Below are 23,199 nucleotides of genomic sequence, written 5' to 3'. Positions count from 1 at the left end.
GTTAATGTTGAATAAATAAATAAAACATAAAGTGATTTCTAGTATGCATTAAAATTGAATATATACATACACTTTTTGTTTATCTCCCTTCACAGGAGAAGATATGCTTTTAGAAAAGACAACAAATTTAGTGGGAAGTACAGCAGATTTCAAGAGAAATTAATTTGTCCTAAGGCTGAATACTAAGCAAAGGAAATAAATGATGTAGGTACGGTGCCAAGATTTTCCCATTTTAAAGCTCTGCTCTGGCTCTTTAGTGACAAGTAATCTCTGGCATTTCCACCTTGCGGAGCACTCCAACATGTTGGTTCAAGAGGGATGGACTCCAGCACACCACGAGGGTGTACTGTGAGGACATGGCCTTTCTGAAGCCTCCTCCTGCTACTTGATTTACTCTGATGACTGAAAAATTAAGACCACTATGGGACTTTATGTATGGGCTGGTCTTGTCTCTTGATGCAGTTAGAGTGGCATGCAGAGGATTTGACTCTGCCTCTACTCAGGAGCCTGATCAGACCTACCACTTAAAATAGGAAAGGCTGCACCATCAAGGAGGTAAATAGCAAATATTTATCCAAAAAGCATCACGATACTCCCCACTCAAGGATTGTAGCACCAAACATATCACATCCACCAACACAGCCCTGCATTTCACCAAGAACACAATCTGTGCGAGGAAAGACGCTGGCAGCCCCAGTGATACACAACTCTGTTTCCCTACAGGCCAGACCTTAACTCCTGCTTGTTTTGCTCAGCACAAATCTAAACCATAAGGATATTATGTACCATAGGCAGAATGCTTTGTCTTCAAACTCCAAGAACACAGGCAACATTTTATTTCACACCAGCATTGTTTCCAAGTAAATTGGCAAGCCCCTTAAAGAAGGAGCTTTATCCCCGGTGTCAGATTCTGTGCCAGAAACACATTCAGAACTACAGAACTGTAAAGAAAAGAGCTGTACCTATATGCTAGCAGAGTGTTTCATATGAAAAACACTGTTGCAATTCTCCAGTACAAACTCTCAGGGTGACACATCATGTTGGCTGGCTTGGAAGATCTTGTTCAGGGTTGTGGGTAATTTGCTTTGGGTGTTTTGTTTATTTTACCAACGATAGCTAGCAAAAAACCAAGAAAACAACAACAACAACAAAACAAACAAACAAACAAAAACAAAACAGAAAAGGATTGTTTTCCTGGAGAAGTAAAGCTGCTCAGAACTGGAACAGCATGAGAAACTGGTCTGCTTCAATTCCGCTTATGGAGAGAGGGGAGAAGAACAAGCAAAGAAGGAAACACATGGAAATCCCAGGAAGAGACTCAACCCCCTGGTGTTAGTCATCCATGTCTGAGCTAGTCACCAAGGCTCATCTTCAGACAGGCAAGAAACTTCTAAAATTGCTTGTTATTCAAGCCTTAGAATTCTCCACCTCTCTTGACAGATATTACAAAAAGCTCACAGTGACTAGTGCAGAAGGAGATGACCCCACCAGAGACACATGATCTAGCTGAGATGGATTTCATTACCTATTCCCTGTTCTCAGGCTGACCTGCTTGGTCTTCATGGGGGAAGCACACAGAAGAATGAAGACTGAAGGCAAGCCAAGGAAAGACCAAGCATACAATAGCCTGGGCACACTTTACCACTGCAAGAAGCACATACAGATGTCACTTACAGACTGAAAAGCAACAGACAATGGACTAAAGAAATTCACAGAGCTTTGATATTTATAGACTTTCACGTCTACACCCATAAGAAGTAGGGCACCAGGAACATACATAAAAACTTATAAGCAAATAAAACCAAATATTATTTGTTGCCATGAAATCAGGTCTATTGGCCTGAGCAAACATCTGGCGAGACTCTCCAGAGTTTCCTGTCTGCCAGCCATCCAGGAGTGCAAACGATGTCAGATAAAGTGAGGAAGAGCAGCTGAACTACATGCATTTAGAGGAACAATTCATTTGTTACATAAAAAATTATACTTTCTCCAGACAATACATACAGCTGATGATGGAAAGATGTATTCAAAATAAATGCAGCAGGGTGAGAGTGGGTCTAGTGGTAATAACTTGGCAGCAGCTGACACATGATGGAAGAAGAGGGTCAGATTAGCCTGGCCTGCTTGGCCTCAGAAGAGAACGATCCCAAGCAGTAGCTCAGATTGCTTACATGAAAAGATGGCTCTGATCCCAGAAAAGTACAAAGCAAACTAACACCTTCTCAGTCAGAGCTGGTGGGAAAAATCTACAAGATGTGTGGAGGGTTCCTGCCAAAATCTTAAACCGGGGCAGAAGAAAAAATTAGGTCAACATTTCTGTAGGAAATTGGACTGCATGCAAAGGACAACGCAGAAAAGAAAGTCTGTTGCAGGGTCATAAATTTTCTCTACAGAAGGAAAATGACCTTGATCACTAGAAAAAAATTAAAGAAAAAGCTGCAAATTCTCAGAAAACTGCAAGGTGTATCTTTTCTCTACATTTCTGTGTTACAGATGAAACTGCAAAAGAAGAAGGGTGCCACCATTAATATTTCAGAACGTTCATTCCTAGAAGGAAAATGAACTGAAGGAAAAATTCACAACACTTTTCAGTCTCTAGAATACAGAACAGATAAGCAATATCTGACAACTGCCAGCTGAACACAGGATAGATTCAGTATAGCCATGAAGACAGGTATTAGTACCCCAGAAACACTCCCTACTTCTTTACCACAGCTTCCATATCTGCTTTTTTAAGGACAGATGGATACCCCTCCCTTTCACAGCATCAGTGTAACATTTAAACCGTGGGGTCTATACAAACCCCCTTCTCTGGTTCTCCTGGGAGGCAGGACATGTTACTTGCAGCATTGTTGGTACAGGACTCAGATCTAATTTAATTCAGTGGTGCGGCTGAAACCAGGTCAGGAGCAACCCTTGCCTTGGAAGTGGCTTTATTACCACAGTAGAAAAGGCTGCATTCAAAGAAAGATTTGAGGTCTTCCTCTCTTTCTTCTGCTCCACCATTCCCCTCAGTCTGGGCCTTAGTGAGACAGCTCTGGAGTGTCAGCAGTTACCATTAGGGACACAAAGGCTAACATCCCCTTCAAGCTGATAACCAACTCAACAACTATCTGTGTTTGTTCTTTCCAGCTCCTCCAAGGGAAATACCTGTCCTTGCCACGTTGCAAGGTGAGGCTCCAGTGGTACCAAGATCTGAAGCTTGGAAGTGCTTCTGGACCCTTAAATAATGGAAAAAGTCCTTTTCTTCCTTGTCATAAGCTGCCTGGAAACCACAATTCAGGTAAGGCACTCTAGACAGCTCCACGCTAAAGTAGCTAAAAATAAATCCTGCTTCTCAAGCCAAAAGATTTGTGCAACAGCTGGTGGGGCTGAGCTTAGGAGAAAGAAGTCTACCAGCACCAAATTTATGGCCTTTGTTTACACAGAGTAGTAAAAACTAGTAATTGTAATGAAAACAAATGGACCGGTTTATCTCTTTACTTTGATTTCCTTTCCAGGTGATTAAAAGCTGCATCAAGAGACCTCATTGCAGCCCAAGGTTCTTCTCTAGCATTGTACAGCCAGATTGTCTTAGGCATGGAAAGAGAACATGCCCAGACTGATGCACGTCTGAGACTCACCAGAGCTGCTCAGTTTCCCACAGATGTTGTGTAATAGATGGGACACTAGAAACAGGCTATTTTGAAAACTGGTCAAGAGAGAAATTAAATACTAAATAAATTTCCATCATCTGTCCCATACAGAGAGGAAAAAGAAAGTAAAGGTTTCAGAAGCTGGGAAGGTTGGAGGTTTTTTTTGCATTTTAAGAAAAATATTTCACATGCTTGTCAGCAAAGTTAGGTCTTCAGGCAAAAGAAATTCAGTCCCCATCCCACTGCAGTAAGACACTGGTCAGGGATCTTCTGCACAAAGACCAAATGCTTTGGAAATGTCTGACTCCATGTTATACTTGTATAGCTCATTTCAGACCTGGTTTCTAATGAAGCCAGGCAGATTAAGACAATGCACTGGTGTCTGGTTTCACGGTTTCATAGTTAAAAAAATGCTTTCACTCGATGGATCAGCTTTAAACCCGATGCTGAAAGCAAGACTTGCCTCTCTCTGCTTTGCCACTGCATCTCCAAGAAAAAGACAAAAGTGGATTAAACTGGTAAAAAAAAAAGTCCATTCCAAAACCTTCACAATTCAGTTTCTCTTAAGCCTTATTGGTTAAGCACACTCAGCCAAAAATCTGGCACTTCTGCTCAGAGCAGAGCATCTTTTGCTTTTCTACTCCATGACTGGTTTCTAGCAGAACAAGAAGTCCAGATACAGCTGCAACAGGAGCAGTGTCACAAGTAAGTGTCTCAAAGAGCTTAAGGTGTGTTTTAGCCATGGGTGAAAAACAGGTTCTCTTTCTTTCTGCTTTTCCCCCACCTCCAGAAATGCTAGAGTGGTGCAGAAGCAAGATGAAAAATATTACTTCCATGATTTTTTTTCTTCAACTGAAAATCTGGAGAAAAAATATGTTCAATTTGGTCAATCAAAACATTTCAATCACTTCTAAAGAATTTAGCTTTAGCAACTTGCAAAAGGTACTATAAATAGAAATGCCATTTTGAGGGAAGGCTAACTTTTCTGATTGCTTATTTATTCCTTTCTCCATGATATTTTAACCATTTCAAAATCAGCTATAGAGTTTGGTGGAGGACTAAAGTAGAGAAAGGGAATGAGGGATCAATACTGGAACCATGAAGAGATCAGAATGGGATGGAGATGGCAGAGCTGCCTCCTGCTACCAGAGGCTACAAGGCACACCAGGAGTTATCTTTACCAGTATTTCTTCCACCGACATCCAGTAGGCACAGCCAGAGGCAGAGAAGGTTTCAGGTTGCTCCTGTTGTCCCCAGATGCTGCTTCGCTCCTTTTTCCCCTCTCTTTAACAGTCACAAAAGACTGAATTGGCTCTAATGGCTGTTGATTTTTCTGTCTCTAAGCCGGGCTGATCCCTTTGTCCACCTTCTTCAGCTTAAAAATCATTAGGCAGTGTTGGATCTGAGGTCTGTGCTAATTGGATCCACCAACCACGTGGATAAATCCTATGCTGCTGTGCAGGTCAGCCTGCATTGAGGAGCTCTGTGTCCTCCCAGCCCGAGGAAAATGTTCTTTGCTCCTGTGGGCTCCACATTGTAGGCCTTTAGAAGTCCCTCCTTATACTCCATCAATGGTTATACTCCAGAAGTTTAACAATAAGGGGAAATAAATGTGAACCACATGTCTAATGGGAAGATTTTTCATTCAAATGTGCTTTATTGTGTGATATATGCCTTTAATTACAGTGCAAGCATCTGGGTACATTCGTTGCTATTACAGACCAATCCTTCACGTTTATTGAGCATAAGACTACAACGGACAAAGCAGGAGAGGCTGAGACATTAGCCAAAGTGGGACATAAAGCTACAATCACATGCTTGGCTGTTCTTCTCCTCCTTCCTTTACAAACCCTGTGGCACTATCTGTAGGTTAACCTCTATATTATACAGACCAGGATTTAATGGCAGAGGGACTTTTTCAGATTAGTGGAAGAAACAGATTTCACACCCCCAAACCACTTTCCAAATTCAACTAAGATTTTTCTGATTTATTTCTTTATGTGGAAAAAAACATTTCTGAAAGTGTGTGGGCATTAATGAATAGGTTTTGAGACTGCATTTAGAACAGCATTTTATTCTGAGATGTAGTCATTGTTCACGTAAAAAATTTCACACAGCTTGAAAGAAATATTAGTCTGGTCTCAAGCAGTATATGTCATTTAGGCAAAATTAAAGCAATGTATTCTGCCCCAGTTTAAATTGTACATTATTTAACACATGCACCTGCCACCCAATGCAGTTTTCCACTCATCAGCATCTTCACAGATAAGGGTGGTTACTCGAAACAGTTCCTCAGTTTTTGCGACCCATCACCTTCAGACACTGAGCAGACACACCCCTGAACTCATCTCACACAGGTGAAAATGCTATTCTCACTTGGGGTCAGCCCTGACAGAAGGCACATGTCCATTCCATTCAGCTCTCATCCCACCAGCTGAAGAGCAGCAAACCTCAAAGGTCCTTAGGACCTGCACCCCACTTCTCAGAGTGTTGAATTTCTTCATGAAGTCAGAGCTGCCCCACAAACTGTCCCTACTCTTCTAGTCCATTCACCCCATGAGGGCACTGGGCCCCTTCAGCCTGAGGCTGTGGGTTCTGTCAGGGATTTATGATGCAGAGCAGCATTTATAGGCTAACACCACACAGGTTCTACCTCCATCTCTTTTGGTCATGGATATGACCCCAATGCCATCCTGAAAGTCTTCTGGGAAACTATCGTAGATGAAGAGATACTGCTTGGGAGTTTTACAGGTTTTGCACTGGGAGAAATCCCTCTCTGGATGACTCTGGTCCACACACACCACCTGTGCTCTATTACTGCCTGGGCAGATACTGGACCGAGCCAGCCCAGAGAAAGGCCCACCTTAGTTACTAGGAGTCTTATGTCCCGTAAAAGAGAACACAGAAGCTGTTCACAGCACAACTCTTACTGTGAAATAAATTCTGTGAGCAAAAAGATTATAAAAACAAGGTAGAAATCTTCAATTTCTGATAGTATTGAAGATGTAGCTTCAGCAAATATTATCTCCTACCCAAACACCCCTGCTCTTGTACACTGCATTCTTTTAGGCCATCTCCATTACCACATACTTTTCATATCCTGTCCTATAACGAATCAAGAGGCTTCTGCAAGCTTGAACATATAATAAAGGAAGTTAGATCCCTTTCAGCATCACTCTCTACTCAACAGCCAACTCTGGTCTCCACAAGGGGCTCTGTTGTCTTGAAGATATTCTCCAGTACTGCTCTTACTATAACACTTAAAATTCAGTGGAGTAGTTCATCTCTAGCTAGCCAAATTTATTTTTGACCAGATTCCCTGGCAATCCATGCCTTGGCAATAGGCGACAACTGAAGGGAAAAGCAGAGCCTGATTATACAGGCACCCATCTCCACACATACACAGCCAAGCCAGAGATCACATGCAGAAAGGGAAGAGTAAAAGGTCTCATGGAATACGAGAGATTCCTCCCTGCACCTCACAGAGATTCAGTTTATCCCAATCCAAATGGGAAAGGGAGACTGTTTACAGGAGGAACCCAAATGAACAGCATCATTGTAAATACCAGCTATCATCAGGAACAATTTAGCCTGACAGCTGGAGCAGAAACTGTCACTGCACTGAGGCATCACTGCCAGAAAAATCACCAAATGAGAAACTCACATGTTCCAGGGCTCCCTCCGGGCTGCTGGGCAGACACCATTTACACTGTCATCTTTGATTCATCCATCACCCAGTTCCTGCAATCAAACTGTGTACCTTTGGAATAAATGAATCTGCAATTGCAAATCATGCAAGAAAAAGGAAGCTCTTATCTAACCTCTCTCAGCAGCTCTCTAGGTTTGTAAATATTCTATGGTGTCTATATTTAATCTATTTATCCCGTTTATTGAAACTCTAGGTACCTTCAATCCACCTTATGAAGTAGGGTGAAGAAAAAAGCCCCTACAAAGCCCCAAGAATAAACAAACTTGATTCAAGGCAACAACTATAGACAACAACAACTCACCAAACTTGATATAATGTAACTTTAATTCCTGGAGTTAACCTAGCTTTGCAGTGATGGTACAGCGTAACTCATAATGGAAGGCTGCAAAGGAAAAATAGAGCAGCCTTCTCCATGCTGTCACTGGAAAAAAAGTACAACTTATCTAGCCAGGGAATAGCAGAGTCAATTTTACAGCAGAACTTTCAGACTCGTGACATTTGTGCCACTGGGTATGTGTGCATAACTCTTGCGGACTTGCACAAAGATCTGAGAAAATCAACTGGCCTGAAGCAAGTGCTGTGTTAGAGGACAAAACTAGAGTCCTGTTTTGGCAGCAAAACTTTTGATGACATTATTGTTCTCTCACTATCCGGCAGGAAAGTCCCCTTGGGTCCAGTACATTCTGCTAACATGTTATTTGTACGTGCTGCTATCTCTTGAACACTGCAAGCATAAAATGCAACAAAATCTATATTCAGACAGTTTATGATCACTGAGCCTGCAGCAGAAATGAGATGCCCAAGGTAGGAGGCTGTGGGAAGGATATGGTCTTCCTCCTTTTGCATGACAGAATCACAAGGACTTTCTATGAAGCTTTAAGCTTTGTTGTTTCTTTGATCAATTGTCCTCCTCTCAAAAATATCACCCTTCATTTCGGTGCCTCAGCTCCTCCTTTTATCATACCCACAATACATTCAATGCACCAAAATTTTACTGCATCATGCCCTAACTTTCATTTTATAGCCACCCATAGTCCTATAAAAATCAATTGAACACAAAACTGAAGAATTTTATTACTGTGGAACAACTTCTTATAACTGTCACAGAACTGCTGTGGGGTTTCTACTGCAAAAATTCAAACCTGCACACAGGTGTGTGCACACCCCAAACGAACACCAAACAGGTCACCAGTCTTCCCCAGATAACCAATATGAACACCCAGCTGAAATATGCACCAAAACACAACTAAAGATGCGCAGCATTTGCAACCATGAATAAAGATATGTGTCTTAAAAGCATAAATGCCCTGCAGAAGTACAGTGCTGGAATCAGGACATTACGAAAATCTTGGGGGTTCTCCTCCTTTCTTTTTTTTTTCTAATGGTAAAATTTCTAATTCTATTAACTGTGAGGAAGCATTTGAAAAACATGGTTTTCAACATTTCCTCAGTCACAGAAGTATCAAGAGACATATAAGAGAGGACAACTGAAATTATTCAAACACCTCCCTGATTTTTTCTCCGCCAAACTCATTACTTTCAAAGGACCAATCCGTTATTTCTAAACACTTGGGATTGTAGTTCCTGAGGTGCTAGACCAAAAATCCAGGAACTGGCCTTCTTTTTCACCACTGACACAATAAGCATGAAAAGCTGAAACATTCACTGGATTACCATTGAACATATGGGACATTTGAATCATCCATGCCTAGAGAGGGGACAGAGGAGTTACAGCTGTTCCTCTGGCAGTTTTATTCCCCAGAATAATTGATTACATGAAGTTTCTATCTGAAGGAAAAAAAAGAAGGAGAAAAAAGAGAAAATTTTTTAAAAAGATGGGTGAATTTTGGTATGTCAAGGTTGAACAATGGAATAGTAGCTGCCTTAACACAAGTAAGAGCTTGCACACAGGCTCTCTGCCCAGGGACTCTGCATCTCTCACCAGGCAGATTTTAGGGGAGAAAAAACATGCACACTGGGAGGTATAAACTACATCTATCTTGTTTTATGTGAGAAAAGAATACCGTACATGTTTTCAGGTCAGATCCTCCAGTGATGTTAATCAGCATTTCCCTGCTAAAATCAATGGACTCACTGAATATCAGCTGCTACATGTGTGACTGCACACATCTTTTGTAAAGCACCTCAGGTATGCTACCAGATCAGAACATGGTCCATTTCCCCACTGAAAACAAGGACTGGAGACAGGGATGGTTTGTTGTGACTCAAAAAGGGAAGGCAAGAGCAACAGAGAGAAGCCTGTTTGCACAGGGCAATCTGAGAAAAAACATATAAGCTTCTAGTATTACACAAACCTGTTTCACACAATAGACACAAAGCAATTCGAAATTAAATGTATGAGCTTTTTAATAGACTGCTGTGCTACAACATAAAAGAAGGACCCTCTCTGCCTTGTGGCACATTTACTACTACAGCACCTGCTGATGAGAAATTCTCACACAGGATCCCCACCCCTACCACACTGGAAGTTCTGCCAGGAAATATCAGCTCCTGCCTGCTGCTTTCTGGAGTTTCTCTTTCTTTGTCTCTCAGATATGCATCTCTCAACTGTGTAGAAAGACTTTGATTTCAGGAAGCTGAAACGCCCTCGCTTTAGGGGCAGAACAGAGAGCAAGGGACAGTCTGCTGCTTCTGGGCCTGCCATTTCTACTCCTGACCCCAAGCTGCCAGTCCAGCACACAGAAATGCACCCCTCAGGAAGCACCCTCACAGGCTCTCCCTGTTCTTGGTGACCGGTGATGTAAAAAACAGGCATGTGCAGGTGCTTGCTTGGGGGGATGAGAGGGAAAGGACTGTACCTTCAGCCCTCAGCATCATCTGTCCAGCTGGCTGCCTCACTGAAAAGAAAAACAAAAGGTTGGGAACTCCTCCTTTGCTTCCACATCATGTTTGCTCTCTCCTCCAGGGTGAGGGTCATTAGAATCTGTAGGCACGACAACAGGAACTAGGAAACTTAATGCTTTTTGCTGTTTTGATCATATTGGAATCATATCCCATGTAATCCATTTTGCATGCATCCAAGACAGCAGGGTTGGTTTCAAGTCCCCTAATCTCAGGTAATATAGCAAATAGTTACATCTCAGCAAAGGAAATTACTTCCTAGACACTCAGCGGAGGCCTAGTCAATACAAGTGAGTCCAAGGTACAATTTACCTCATCCTAAAAGAGTCACCACCATTTGCTTCCAGGAATCAATCAACACTGTTCAGTAGATCACCACCAAGTACAATGTGAAGCCTCAACACCCAATGTAGGCGCACATCGCAACGTTTTAGATCTCTACAGTCAAGCAAAATAAATCATGGTCCTGGTTTTCTTATTCTTCAGCCTTCTTCACTCTTTCATTTTTATTCCCATCTGCTATATTTATAGCCACTCTTCACCCCACTTAGGCTCCAGATAAAATCAATATACTGCCATGATTTAGCATGGCCCAGGAATAAACCACAGGATCCTTGCTCTGTTACACAATAAAATAGGTTGCTCCAGCAGAAGAGCACATCTAAGCATCAAGTGTGTCTCGCTCCATTTATCTCTATATTTCCCTTTTCAAAGTAAAACTTGCTCATGAAGTATCTATAACATAAATAACAAGCAATAGGAAAGTCTGTTCTGGCTAAATCAAGTTTCACAAGCCATTACTTTCTCTTTGCCACCACAAATCATCACAAGCCCAAAGTTCAGTATTTTGCCAGGACAAAATTCATTGGGCATTTCTGAAGTACAGCCAGGGTTGCATAATTTAATTTCCCATCTCCTATTAAAACTGCCAGGCCTACCATAATCAGAATGATAAATGTAGAGTCATACGTCTTCTTTCCGACAGTAATGCCCATCAATACTTCAAATGCAAACAATTGTGACATCTGACTTTATAAAAATTACCTGGTGCACCAACACCACTTAATTAAATCATTTTAAAACTGCTTTTGTTATGTTTAATGAATGATATATTATACTGCAATGAAACATGCAGCAATACAAATACTTCACAATGCCAACAATTAAGGCTCACTTCACTTACGGCAATTGACAACACAAGTGCTCCTCACTTCATTCAGCTTGTGCATTCCAAATGAACTGGTTAGCAAAAAAGGGTGCTTCTTTGCTAATGAGTTTTGTAATCAAGGCATCTATTTTAATTTCAAATTGGCTAGATTGGGGGAAATTGCTGAACTAAATGACTGGTTCTAATTAGGATTATAAAAATATTCATCATGCTGTAGAATTAGCGCAAGGTCTTGATTTACTGACATTTGCATATAGCTTTAGTTTAAGAGTGGAAAAAACCTCCTGATAAATTGTCTTCCTTTTAATGAATTGAACAAACACTATATCTGTTTGAGTCGTCCTTTCATTTAAAGGCACTGATACATATTCATGATTTGTAAATGAAGTTAAGTGATTTCAATTCTTCAGTTCATTATCATATTGAAGAAGAGACTTCTGTAAATTGCCTTTAAATATTCCCAATCTCAAGGGTTTGGTGTGGGGTTTGGTTCTTTTTGTTTGGTTTGTGTTTTTTCTAACTTCACTAACATTTCAGTTTATCTGTTTGATGGAGCCCTGCCTGCCTGGGAGAGCTGCTGGCAGGTGGCTTGTCCAGCAACAGACACATGATATGTTTGTAGAACCTGATGTTCTCAGAAGAGTATTCAAAAGGCAAAGAGATGAAAGGCTTATTTGTGGTTAAGTCATGGGAACAGGACTCTATCTGCATTCAGTTTCTGACTTTGTTATAGTCCTCAGTCGTAGTTAGGCAGTGAAACACTTTAATGACCTGTGCCTGAATACACTAGAGATACTCAGGGGACAACGCTTTGTCTGTCAGCCTCACGTTTAATTGCAAGCACTCTCAGGCAGGGATTGCTTCTTAACATGAATGTGCAATACAATGGACCAGTCAGTATGGTAGGGATTTCTATGAACAGTTACTATAATATGGCTCATATTAAACATGAAACACTATGTGTTCCTTTACAGCTGGACAACACACTCACTTTATTTCCTTCCTCAGTATGGTAGGCCTGTAGGAGTAATTGTTATTATAGCAGCTTCCTCAATCTCTTTCCATTTTGGGTGAAGAAAAGAATGCAGTAGGTGTGCCTCCAGCTTCGCTCTGTGGGGTGCTCAGATGTCAAGTGATTGGTGCAAGATAAATCTGAAAGCTGAGCACTGTATCCATAGGACTGGAACCACAGTCATTGTGCTCTTCAGGTATCAATGAACCCTGATGAGAAATTAGCCCTGGTGTGTTCTCTCACACCATACAATGAAATGGTGATTCTACCATGAGGATCCACGCAGGAGCAGAAAGAGCTTATTTTCCCTGTTAGAAATAATGTTCACATCTTTCTAAGAAAAGCTGAGTTTTACTCAAAAGGTGCAGTCTCGAGCTGTTGTTGATAAAAGGAGTAGTTACTCACACTTCTGATGACGACAATTAAATTCCAGGACCAGGAATGCTGCTGAGGAGCAGGTAACAGCTCTGGGTGCCTGCTAATTTAGATCAAAACGAGATGTAAGGCAGCCACCAACCTGCCTCTCCTCATCAGCCCCATACCTCAGTTCCTGAGGAAATAAAACCTACAGGCCTGGGCCAGAGTCACATCTCACTTCAGACATGCAGCAACTCTCACTGCTTAATTTCAGCACATCTGCAGTAGCAGCTGCTATCCTGGAATTGCATTTCCAACATTAGAAGTTCCAACTCAAAGTGCAATATCCTCAACTGAACACAACCCTGAAGGCCCCATGTGCCTAGGTTTCCTTATGGAGCACGAAAAACTGAGACCAAAGAGCACTTACTGGAGGCACTCAGGACTGGACTGGGTGCTAGATAATCACATCTAGGCTCCCTTTCCCATGAAAGGTTGGGCCAGATGATCTTTTGAGATTCCCTCCAACTTGGATTATTCCATGTGTCTGTGAAAGTAGCTCATCAAAAAGAATCCCAAATATGAATGACTGGTTGGAATAAGGTGCCTGTATTTCTAGAAGCAACTCCCCCTGGATTTCTCTGGCAGCACACTGCCCAACTGGACATTGTGAAAAAAAAACCCCAACCAAACAACCCCACCCTTAGTTGCCTTACTGCCCTATGTCATACTGGGAGACTGGGCCTAAATTCCAGGGGAGAATTTTACCTGGAGCAGAGACACTGCCTTCATGGCTCTGCTTCTGCATCTAAAACATTATAAAAAACCCAAAAAAACAAACAACCCAAACTTTCCCATGTAGTCCCAAGTGTTAGCTGTGATTTGTTTTTTTATAAATTCAGCAGTGTCTAGTCAAGATAGTCAAGGCAGTGACATGCACTGCATTCAATTTTCAGATGATAACTTGCCACATCTCCCACACCAAAGGAATCTCCCCAGTCAGACCTGATACTGTCTGCCAGGTGCAACTTGGTGGTACAGCAGAATGTTATCTTGCACCTCTTATTTATCACCTCATTAAAAAAGATAATGAGATACCCACTTTCTTTTGTTCACTTTCTGCTGAAGATTAAGCCCTATGGAGAGAGAAGCCACTGATTGCCAAATTTCTTGTTTATCTAATGTTCTCAAATTTGTAATGGTGTAGCTGGGGAATTTAAATTGGTATGTTATTGAATTATTCTGTCTCTTACCTATTCCCAGCAGGTTCCAAGTTGCAGTTTGGTCTGTAAGAAGAGGTGGAATTGTATCACCTTGCATACCTGGGGTTTTTTTCTCTTAACAATGGTGATTTGAAATATTTTAAATATCTCTCTCCCTATTCAGTAATCTTTTCTCTTTTAAACAAATTATCTTTTTAAAATTATCTTTTAAACAAATATTCATGCAGGAAAGTTGTGCATATTGCTCTGAAAGTTTCAATGTCATTCTGAGAGAAATTACATGGAGTTGGAAACGCCCTTCCATTTCTACCTCCAGACTGACCCATTCCCCAGAGAGGTATCAGAGTGTGTGAAGTTTTGCCTGTTGAGAATTAGTTGGTTCCTTGGATAAATGAGACAAATAATAAGATATTCGACATATTAGCATCAGAAATGTAAGATCAACTCAAGATATTCCTCCCCAGTCACTGTGACTGGCAGCAATGAAATCTGTACCTTAAGCTTGTGCTGGGAGACTTGAAGCTTTCACAGCCCTCCACAGAGAAGTTCTCCAGGCTTTCCAACAGACAATATTGCACCTTTTTCATATATTCCCCTTCCCACCATATTTTGATACAAGGATTGTTTAAAATGGCTTCCTATGTATTTTCTGCAAATGCAAAGTTATCCATGAAAACTGGAGGCTGAAGGCCCATTTTCCCTGTGTACTGGGTTATATAACCAAGTGTCAGTATGGACACTCCCAGTGAGACCCAGTCTGACCTGCAGCAAATTGTCTGTAACATTTACATATTGTCCACCTTCTGCCAAAGGCCACTTAGGGGGCCATTAACAGAACCAACACGTGCACACATCAGATTGCACTATTTTATCAATAAAGTAGACACACACACACAAAGCTACTGGGAAGAGATCCAAGATTTTCAACTCACAAGATGCATTTAATCTCCCAGGACCTGATGGTTATACAATGTCACATAGCTGCTCTGGAGGGAATAGTAAACCCACCCATGTTTGCTTAAAGCCCTGTAAAAACTCCTCCTGCCTGTGCTTTATACACTGTGAGAAGATATCAGGGTCTATGAACTTGCTACATGTTCATGCCCACACATAGAGATTTCTTGGCTCAGCCATGCTGCATTTATGTGATCATACAGGAGAGTTAGCAAGGCAGAGGAGGGTCCTAATTGGCTATAAAAATTAAGAGCAGGAACGATATGCTGAGTTGACTCATACCGAAAAAGTATCCTCAATAACTCCTTGGATACTACAAAGAGAAAACAAATGGTGGTAACTGTGATTTGTCCTTAAATCAACAAAGTAACTAGCAGCCACACAGCCATCTATCTTTCAGAAAGCCTGCTGAGCTCCCTCTCACTGAATCTTCTCCTGGGAATTGCCCTAGGCAGGAAAAAGCAGGACAATATCTATGTGGCAGTGGTAATAAAAGATTTGGTGACGGGTTTTGTATACAGCTATTTCAGTTGATGTAAGTGGTAACATCACAAAGTCTTTGGCTTTCTCAGTATGAAGCCATATTTCAAGAAGTTCTGTTGAGAAGAGATGGGCTCCTCCTCTTAAAGAAGAAGGTGTTAGAATATGGAATAGACTTTCTAAAACACCAACTTGGAAGAGACAATGATTCTGTTAAGAGGACACTCAAAATGTGTTATTTTTGTTTATTTGGTTGGTTGTTTCTTTAATCAGCTAAATAAATACCTTAATATTGTTGTCAAATGTGCAGGAGTTAGCCAAAAAGAAGGACGGATGTTTAGGATGAAACAGTCATTAAAAAAAGGCTTGAATCACAGCCATGGAACTGTAGGTCAGAAGACCTTAGAGGAAAACCTTTTAATGGGAAGATCCAAAACACTATTTTCATTTCATACAAAAACTTTAATATTTTTTTCTATTTTTATAAACAAAGCAATTTTAAAACATTTTTATCTAGGTGGTTACCAAATTCATTATTTGTAGGGACACAAAGTGTTGGTATTTCATTTTACTGTGTGGAACATACTACACAAAATGGATTTTCAGATTCATCATTCTCATTAATTTCTGAGTTGACCACAGCTTGTTTAAAATACCACATTATTATTATTTTAATTGAAAGAGAAAAATAAGACAAATATTAATCTGAAATATACCTTTTAATCTAAGATATGAAATTAATTTTTCCAACTTGTTTACTCATTCACAGTTACATGATGATAGATTAGATCTTCCCTTAATAGTTTCTGCTGCGGGGAGTCAAATTGTATGTACTTGATTTGTTTTCAGAGTTATTTGTATTTTTAAATCTGCCACTAAAGGAGTCATTAAAATATAATTTAAGGCTCAAACACACTTCTAGAACTTAGAGGGGTGGAAGAATATGGTTTCCCACTGTAGCAGTGGCTGCAATGCAGAGCATCCAGCAAGTCACCTTCCTTGTCACAGTATCTGTAGGTGAATATTATCTCCAGGTTGCAGGCTAATGATAAACTTTATATTTTATTGCCTCTCATGCATCAAATCAGAAGTGTTTCAGAGCAGTTTTATCCCCAAAAAATGGACATATGAACTGAGAAAGCAAGCACTATTTGATCCAGCTCCACCTATTTTGTGCCAGGCAACTTGATGCTGCCTCACAGGAAAATGGGCACAAAAAAAAGGACAGAGGAGTAAGAGCAGGACTAGGCTGCAGTTGGACAATTAGGCCCTGACACCATGGCATCCCTTTGCATAGCCTCCTCACAACTGCAGAGCACTACTGCAGCCTCTGTAGCTACTTATTTTAGAAGCTCTTGATATCTCTTTCCTGGTGAGCAGCAGAGAGATCAAATGGTCATTGCCATTGGCACGATCTCATAGCCACATCTAGGAGAGAAGGCACAGCACAGTAGAGTGGCAAGGTATGAGATCCAGATCTGGTTTCTAGAGAAAAAGGGAACAACCACAACAATCTTTTGAAGATGCGAAAGACATGATGAATATTCTTAAGTATATGGGACTTAAAGCCTAAAAGAGACTTGATTCTTGTATTGGCCTAACCTAAGAGAAGGAAAAGGCTGACCTCTGGTTCCCACTCGGCTGTGGCAGCACTCCTGCTTCCAGACATGCAGGAATGCATTACACTGGCCTCTCAGAAGACTTCATCTGGGGATTTCACATGGCACTGCTGTCAGGCTCTAACAGCACTGCCCATTATCTCAGTATCAGCTGTGACTGCAGCGAAGCTGCGTGATCCTGAGTCAGAATGACAGCTCCTTCACGACTCTTAGTAACCCAAGATGTGGCTCAGCACAATCTATACTTCAGTTATGTTAAACAAACATTTCAACTGGGAAAAGCACTGCTCTATGGTTCCATTCTAGGACCCACATTGAACCAGCACTTCAAGCTATCCTTCTGACCAGTGAAGGAAAGCATCATGAGTGGCCTTGAATGCAAAGGCAGACATAAAGGAAAAGCCTGAACTTGGCATTGCAACATTTCCATTGGAACAACAAGCTGCAGACCACCTAATCCTTGCTCTTACTCTGTGAACAGTTTTATTCAGTTTCTGGGATAAAATGCAAGCAGCTTCAGGGTGTTTCTAGCTCAGTTTATTTTTCTTATCTTTCTCCTGGGCAGAAGAGAGCAGCTGAGGTGTGCACACAGATGCATTAGTTTCAAGGAGAAGAAGCAAAAATGCCCCGGTCTGCTATTGCTGTACTGGATCAGGGGAGCCTAATTACTACCTCACAGTCAGTCACATGTGCCTATCTTGTATTTTGATTGCTCCTTCCAGTGGCTAACATCATAAAAGATAACAAAGCTCTGCAAGTAGAAGTACAGTGCTTCAACCCAAGAGCAGATGCTCTGCACTCGCTGCAGATGGATCTCTTTGCAAATGCACACTCAGGATGTCTCATCTGGCTTCTCACATACATGACCACCTCATCAGATGCCTGTTTCTTCCAAGCCTGTCTGTATAAACACCAGGATCATGCAAAATCATTACCTCCAGTTTAGAAGTGGCATCAAGCCATTTTGTGACATCAAATAAATAGATTGGTCTTTCCAGCCTACTTCAAAATCCCTGTTACACTGAACCTCTGACTGCAGAAAACTATTTGACATTTGACTAACTCCTTCATACAGTAAGGACTTGATACTATGAAAGGAGTGTATTTACAATAGCTTTGTTCTTGCAAATGTCACTCAAGAATCATCAGTAGCACAGCAGCAAAACAGCTGGTGCCTGCCACAGCAGTCTGTTAACAAGTGGGAAGCAGAGCAACAGGAAATTATTTAATTATATTCTCAGTAACTAGTTTGGTAAAAACTTGCACCAGCCTTTCAAATGAAATTCTCAAATAGAGAGGCACAGCATTTTAGCTGTATTGTTCCTATAGCTGGGATGTGAGACTGACTAGTTCAGAAATCTTCAACAATAACTGCAGGAATTGAAAATCCCACCCAGAACACACCCCCACACCTGAAAAGTTAACACACATGTTTGGTTTGTGTGGAAATGTTTTCATAGCAGGGAGGGGGCTAAAGGGGTGGCTTCCATGAAAAGCTGCAAGAAGCTGTCCAAGAGAGAAAACACCAGCCAGCTCTGAGACGGACCCACTGCTGGCCCAGGTCAAACCCATCAGTGACAGTGGCAGCACTTCTGGGATAACATCTTCAAGAAGTGAGGGAAAAAAAACTAACTTCCAACTTCAGCCAGAGAGAAGTGAGAATATGTGAGAGAAACAGTGCTGCAGACACCAAAGTCAGTGAAGAAGTGGAGGTGCTCCAGGCACTGGAGCAGAGATTCCCCGGCAACCCACAGTGAAGACCATGGTGAGGCAAGCCAACCCCTTGACCCATAGAAGGGTCAGGACTGGCAGGACAGGTAAGCCCACAGGGGACCCACATTGGAACAGTCTGTTCCTGAAGTCTGCCTCCCATGGAAAACATCCCCACTGGACTAATTCATGAAGAACTGCATCCTGTGGAAAGGACTCACTTTGGAAAAAATTGTGGACAACTGTCTCCTGTGGGAGAGGCACCACACTGGAGCAGGGAAAGAGTGTGAGGAGTCCTCCCCTGAGGAGGAAGAGGAGGCAGAGACAACGTGTGATGAACTGAGATCAGCCCCCATGACCTGGCCCCCCTTGCTGCTGGGATGCAGGACAGAGAGAAAATTGTGAGTGAAGTTGAGCCTGGGAAGAAGGGAGGGGTGGTAGAAAGGTGTTTTAAGATTTAGTTTTTATTTCTCATTACTCTACTCTGATTTGATAGAGTAGCGTAGGATAAAGTAGATAAGCAATTGATAAGCAATAAATTCAATTAATTTCCCCAGCTGAGTGTGTTTTTCCCATGATGGTAATGACTGAGTGATCTCTCCCTGCCCGTATCTCAACTCACGGGCCTTGCACTACATTTTCTGCCCCCTGTCCAGCTGAGGAGGGGAGTGACAGAGTGGCCCTGGCGGACACCTGGCACCTAGCCAGGGTCAACCCACAACAATGAGGAAAACTTAGTGGTTATTCAGCATGGTTTTGCTTTCCAGAGTCTAGGGATGAGAGAAACATAAGAGAGGAAAGATAAAAGCTTGGCAAGTGTTAAACTTCGTAGAATTTGTAACTTAATCATCCTTTGTCTCAACTTTGGGCTGTAGTGGAGACTGCTGCTCCAGAACTGAAGCACACATCTCCTTAGCCATGGCACTTTACTACCACATTGCACCTGCTCTACTCAGCACCCCTCAAGACAGATGAGTGCAATGCAACAGCAAACTTGCTACGGACAAAGTAACAGACTGGAGATGTCTCACTCACAGAAGGCACTGCAAAGTGGCTTACAAGTGGCACAGAGGAGCTTGTCATCTGTTGCTGCTCCCTGATTTCCAGTCTGCAAGCAGAATGAGCACCCCTCAATGCTCACCAGCCAGCTGTTACAGACCGACTCAGCCTGAGTGCTCCATCCCCAGAGACAGCTAGAAATCTGCGCCTACGAATCAATAGATTTTTAGAACAGCTCCATATGTCATGTCAAATTTCTAATTCTTTTCATCTTTCATCATATTTCCACCACTGAGGCTTGCACACCCATCACGCTCACTGTAACACTCAGCTCCTTTTAGCAAACTGGCTTTGGAGTTGCTGCATGGCTTTTGAGCACATTTAAACCTGCAAAGTGAGAACAGCAAAGCACACGATAAATTCTTCATCATCCCTGAAGGGGAGCAGTTCTAGACAATATCCCCTTCAACTCCTGGCTCATAATCATTGAAACATTACATCAATTGCTCACCTTTTGATCCAGACTGTAGGCCAAGATCCACTCCTCCTGCTTGGGGTGGAAGAGCAAGCTCTGGATATAGAAGTTCAAACGGTACTTCTGGTAGGTAGCCCCTTCATCAGAGCTGATGAGGATGCTGCTCTCAATCTCTGGATCACTAAGAAGCATGATCTAAACAGAAAAATGGAGGGAAATGAGTGTTAATGGAAAAGTGAAACTGAACATCATTTAAGAGTGAGGTCATGCAGCACTGACTCCTATTAGATGTACTCAGACCATCACTCAAGAGTGTAACAGCCCACAGAATGAGGGTGGGGTTTTAGCCTTGCTGTTCCATTTTATTTGGCAATTCATTTGCTGATTTATTTGGCAATTCCCATTTTTCATTTTATCTGGAAAGATTCAGAAAGTCCAGTAAGAATGAAAAATTCTATGTATCAAAGTTGATTTTGGCTGGATATAGGAACATCAGGCAGCCACACCAGGCCTTCCTGGACCCTTTTCTCTCTACCTTTTCTGTCTACCTCTCACCCAATATGGAATCCTCTCTCCAAAAATAAACAACAGAGCATCCCTGAGATTTAAGGCTCATTATCTGGCAGCCTGCAGTGCAATGAAAGAGAACATCACCTCTCTGGAAGCACAGAATGCCTTCCTGCATCAGCTGCTGGCATCTGGGTACAGTGCACATGCACATGTGCAAACACTGACACGATCTCGTATATCACACTCCCAATGTGTACAGTAAGAGACCATCATTCAGTCAGTGAAAACATAATTTTCCTCAAGCACAGGAAAGTATATGACCTCAATTTGTACAGGGAGGAAAACACTTCTGAGCCTCTAATTTTAATTAGAAAATTATTACCGATACTTTAAAATGGGTTGATTCCGCACTATCAGATGGCAAACTCTACATAGACATTACCAAGAAAAATGTTGTGGAAACATTACCACCATCTTATTAACATCTGGAGAAAACGACTTCACATTAAAGCAAATACCAGTACCATAAAATAAAGGCAAACAGTGGGAAATAAATTAGAGCTGTTCTAAACACAGCAGGTTGTTGATACAGCAGCTGAATTAAATATAGAAACTGTCTTTCAGCACAAAAACAGATCTAGGAATGGCCTTTTTTAGCTCACTGCAGAATGATCAATTAGCTGAGATCTACTGCAGTTTTGTTTTTTGTCCACATTGACTTCTCTTACCCAGCTTCACAGAGGTCCAACTTCAAGACTACAACAGGGAAATACATTAATTTTGACAGCAAAAAGCAGTTACAAGGAATGGTAAAACCCTTGGTATGTTAGACCTTGATCAAGCAAAAAATTTCAATGCTTGTTTAATCTTAAGCACCTCATTAACTCCATGAAGTCACCAAGGGAAAGGGAGTATAACATAAATGGCTTCTGATTCTTTCCACTAAGAAATGAAAAGCTGAACTAGAGTAAACGTTTTCCCAGGATGAAGCCATCTGTATGAATCCAGCTGGATGTCAAAGCACCTTCAACATCGCTCACATACACCACTCACCAGCCCCAAAATCAATCTCCAGCCACTCCCACAAGAAGCCGCACCTCAAGTAATGAAGAAGTGCACTTGAATTGTGCTCTGGTGCACAGTCTGGGGAACAAGAAACATTCCCATATGCAACTGACTCCCTGGGAACTAGTCTGAGAAGAGGTCTCCAAGATCTCCACCTAGAAAGCAGCTTTGGTGTATTTCTTCTTTCTAATCAGATTAAAATATCAATTTCATTATGCTCCAAACAATAACAATTTCACAACTGTTTGAAAGATACTTTTTTCTGTCACTCTTGACTTAGACCGCAAAGACATTTTATACCCCTGTTCACCTAAAGCATATTGCCTGTGCCAGAGAACTATAACAGAGTTCAGTAAAAATCACTTGCTTATATGGAATGGAAGAAGGATGTAAGCCCGCCCATTTAACAAGACAATCCAGAGAGATCTTATATTTAAAATAAAGGTTACTTCAGGAATAAAGTATTTTCTACCTGATGTCATAGAAGATTACAAAGTTAATAATGCTGTATATTAAAAGGTCACTGCTGGAATTCTGTCCTCAAATAAGGAGCACAACACAGCTAACAGTGGCACGGACCTGAAGTAGCACACACGCAAAACATCTCCTCTCCCCTTTCACACACAATCTGCAGCACTTCTGTGGATAGCTAAAGAAATGGGCATATGAGACCAGAAAGGCAGTATTTCCACCAGATGGTTCACAAATCTGGCCAATTTGTTCTTCTGGATGCATAACAGTGGTTGCAAGATCAGATAATAAATCCACCAAGCTAGGAAAAATGGAAGAACCTAACAACAGTCATATCTAGAGGTGACAGCACATAAATTGTGCCCCGTGCCTTCACCCAGTTCCCATATCCATTCTCCATCCTTCAAATGGAGAAATGAACACATCCAACACCTCTGCTGTCATCCATCCTCCCAGGAAAGGCTGATCCTACACAGAGAAGGATAGAAAAACCAGGAGGCTCAATCAGAGTGCAAAACAAAAGCCCACCACCAGCCACACAGCTTGGACGGGCACACACGTTTGTTACATGGCACGCAGAAAAAGAAAAGTGAGCAACTCTGGGCTTTTCTTTTTTTATTGTTTCTATTTTTCTCATGGAAGCTATAGGGGGAGGGAACTTCTAGCAGGGGAAATAGCAGGACATTTGTCAAAGGCCTGAAACCACCACTTCTTATTATAGGACCAGGACGAAGGATCTACCCCAGCAGTGATATAGATTAATCACTTTTCATTAAGAGACATAAACAAACTCCAGTCAGAATGAGCATTTCTGCCAGCACCCTGTGTTGCCATTTATAATTGCCATAAGGAATAGCAAAAGAGCACCAGAGAGTTGTCAAATATAATTTATAGGGGTTTAAGACCTAATCATTTTCTATAATATTAAATTAAATGGCAGCCTTTGTTTA

At 41.6% G+C, this 23,199-nt stretch overlaps 1 protein-coding gene across 1 annotated transcript in view; it reads right to left on the bottom strand.

Moving 5' to 3' along the window:
* Positions 1 to 23,199, bottom strand: part of SORCS3 (sortilin related VPS10 domain containing receptor 3) — a gene marked incomplete at its 5' end in the record, with an annotated part of 274,330 nt that overhangs the window by 104,750 nt on the left and 146,381 nt on the right. The window contains one exon of the mRNA XM_082285707.1: positions 20,240 to 20,398. Within this exon, the coding sequence (XP_082141833.1) occupies positions 20,240 to 20,398 (159 nt within the window). The remainder of the gene's footprint in view (positions 1 to 20,239; positions 20,399 to 23,199) is intronic.

The sequence above is a fragment of the Coloeus monedula genome (assembly GCF_965178545.1).
Source record: "Coloeus monedula genome assembly, chromosome: 8".
NCBI lineage: Eukaryota > Metazoa > Chordata > Aves > Passeriformes > Corvidae > Coloeus > Coloeus monedula.
Note: the sequence above shows the minus strand (reverse complement) of the source record. Positions and strands in the feature narration are given on the sequence as shown.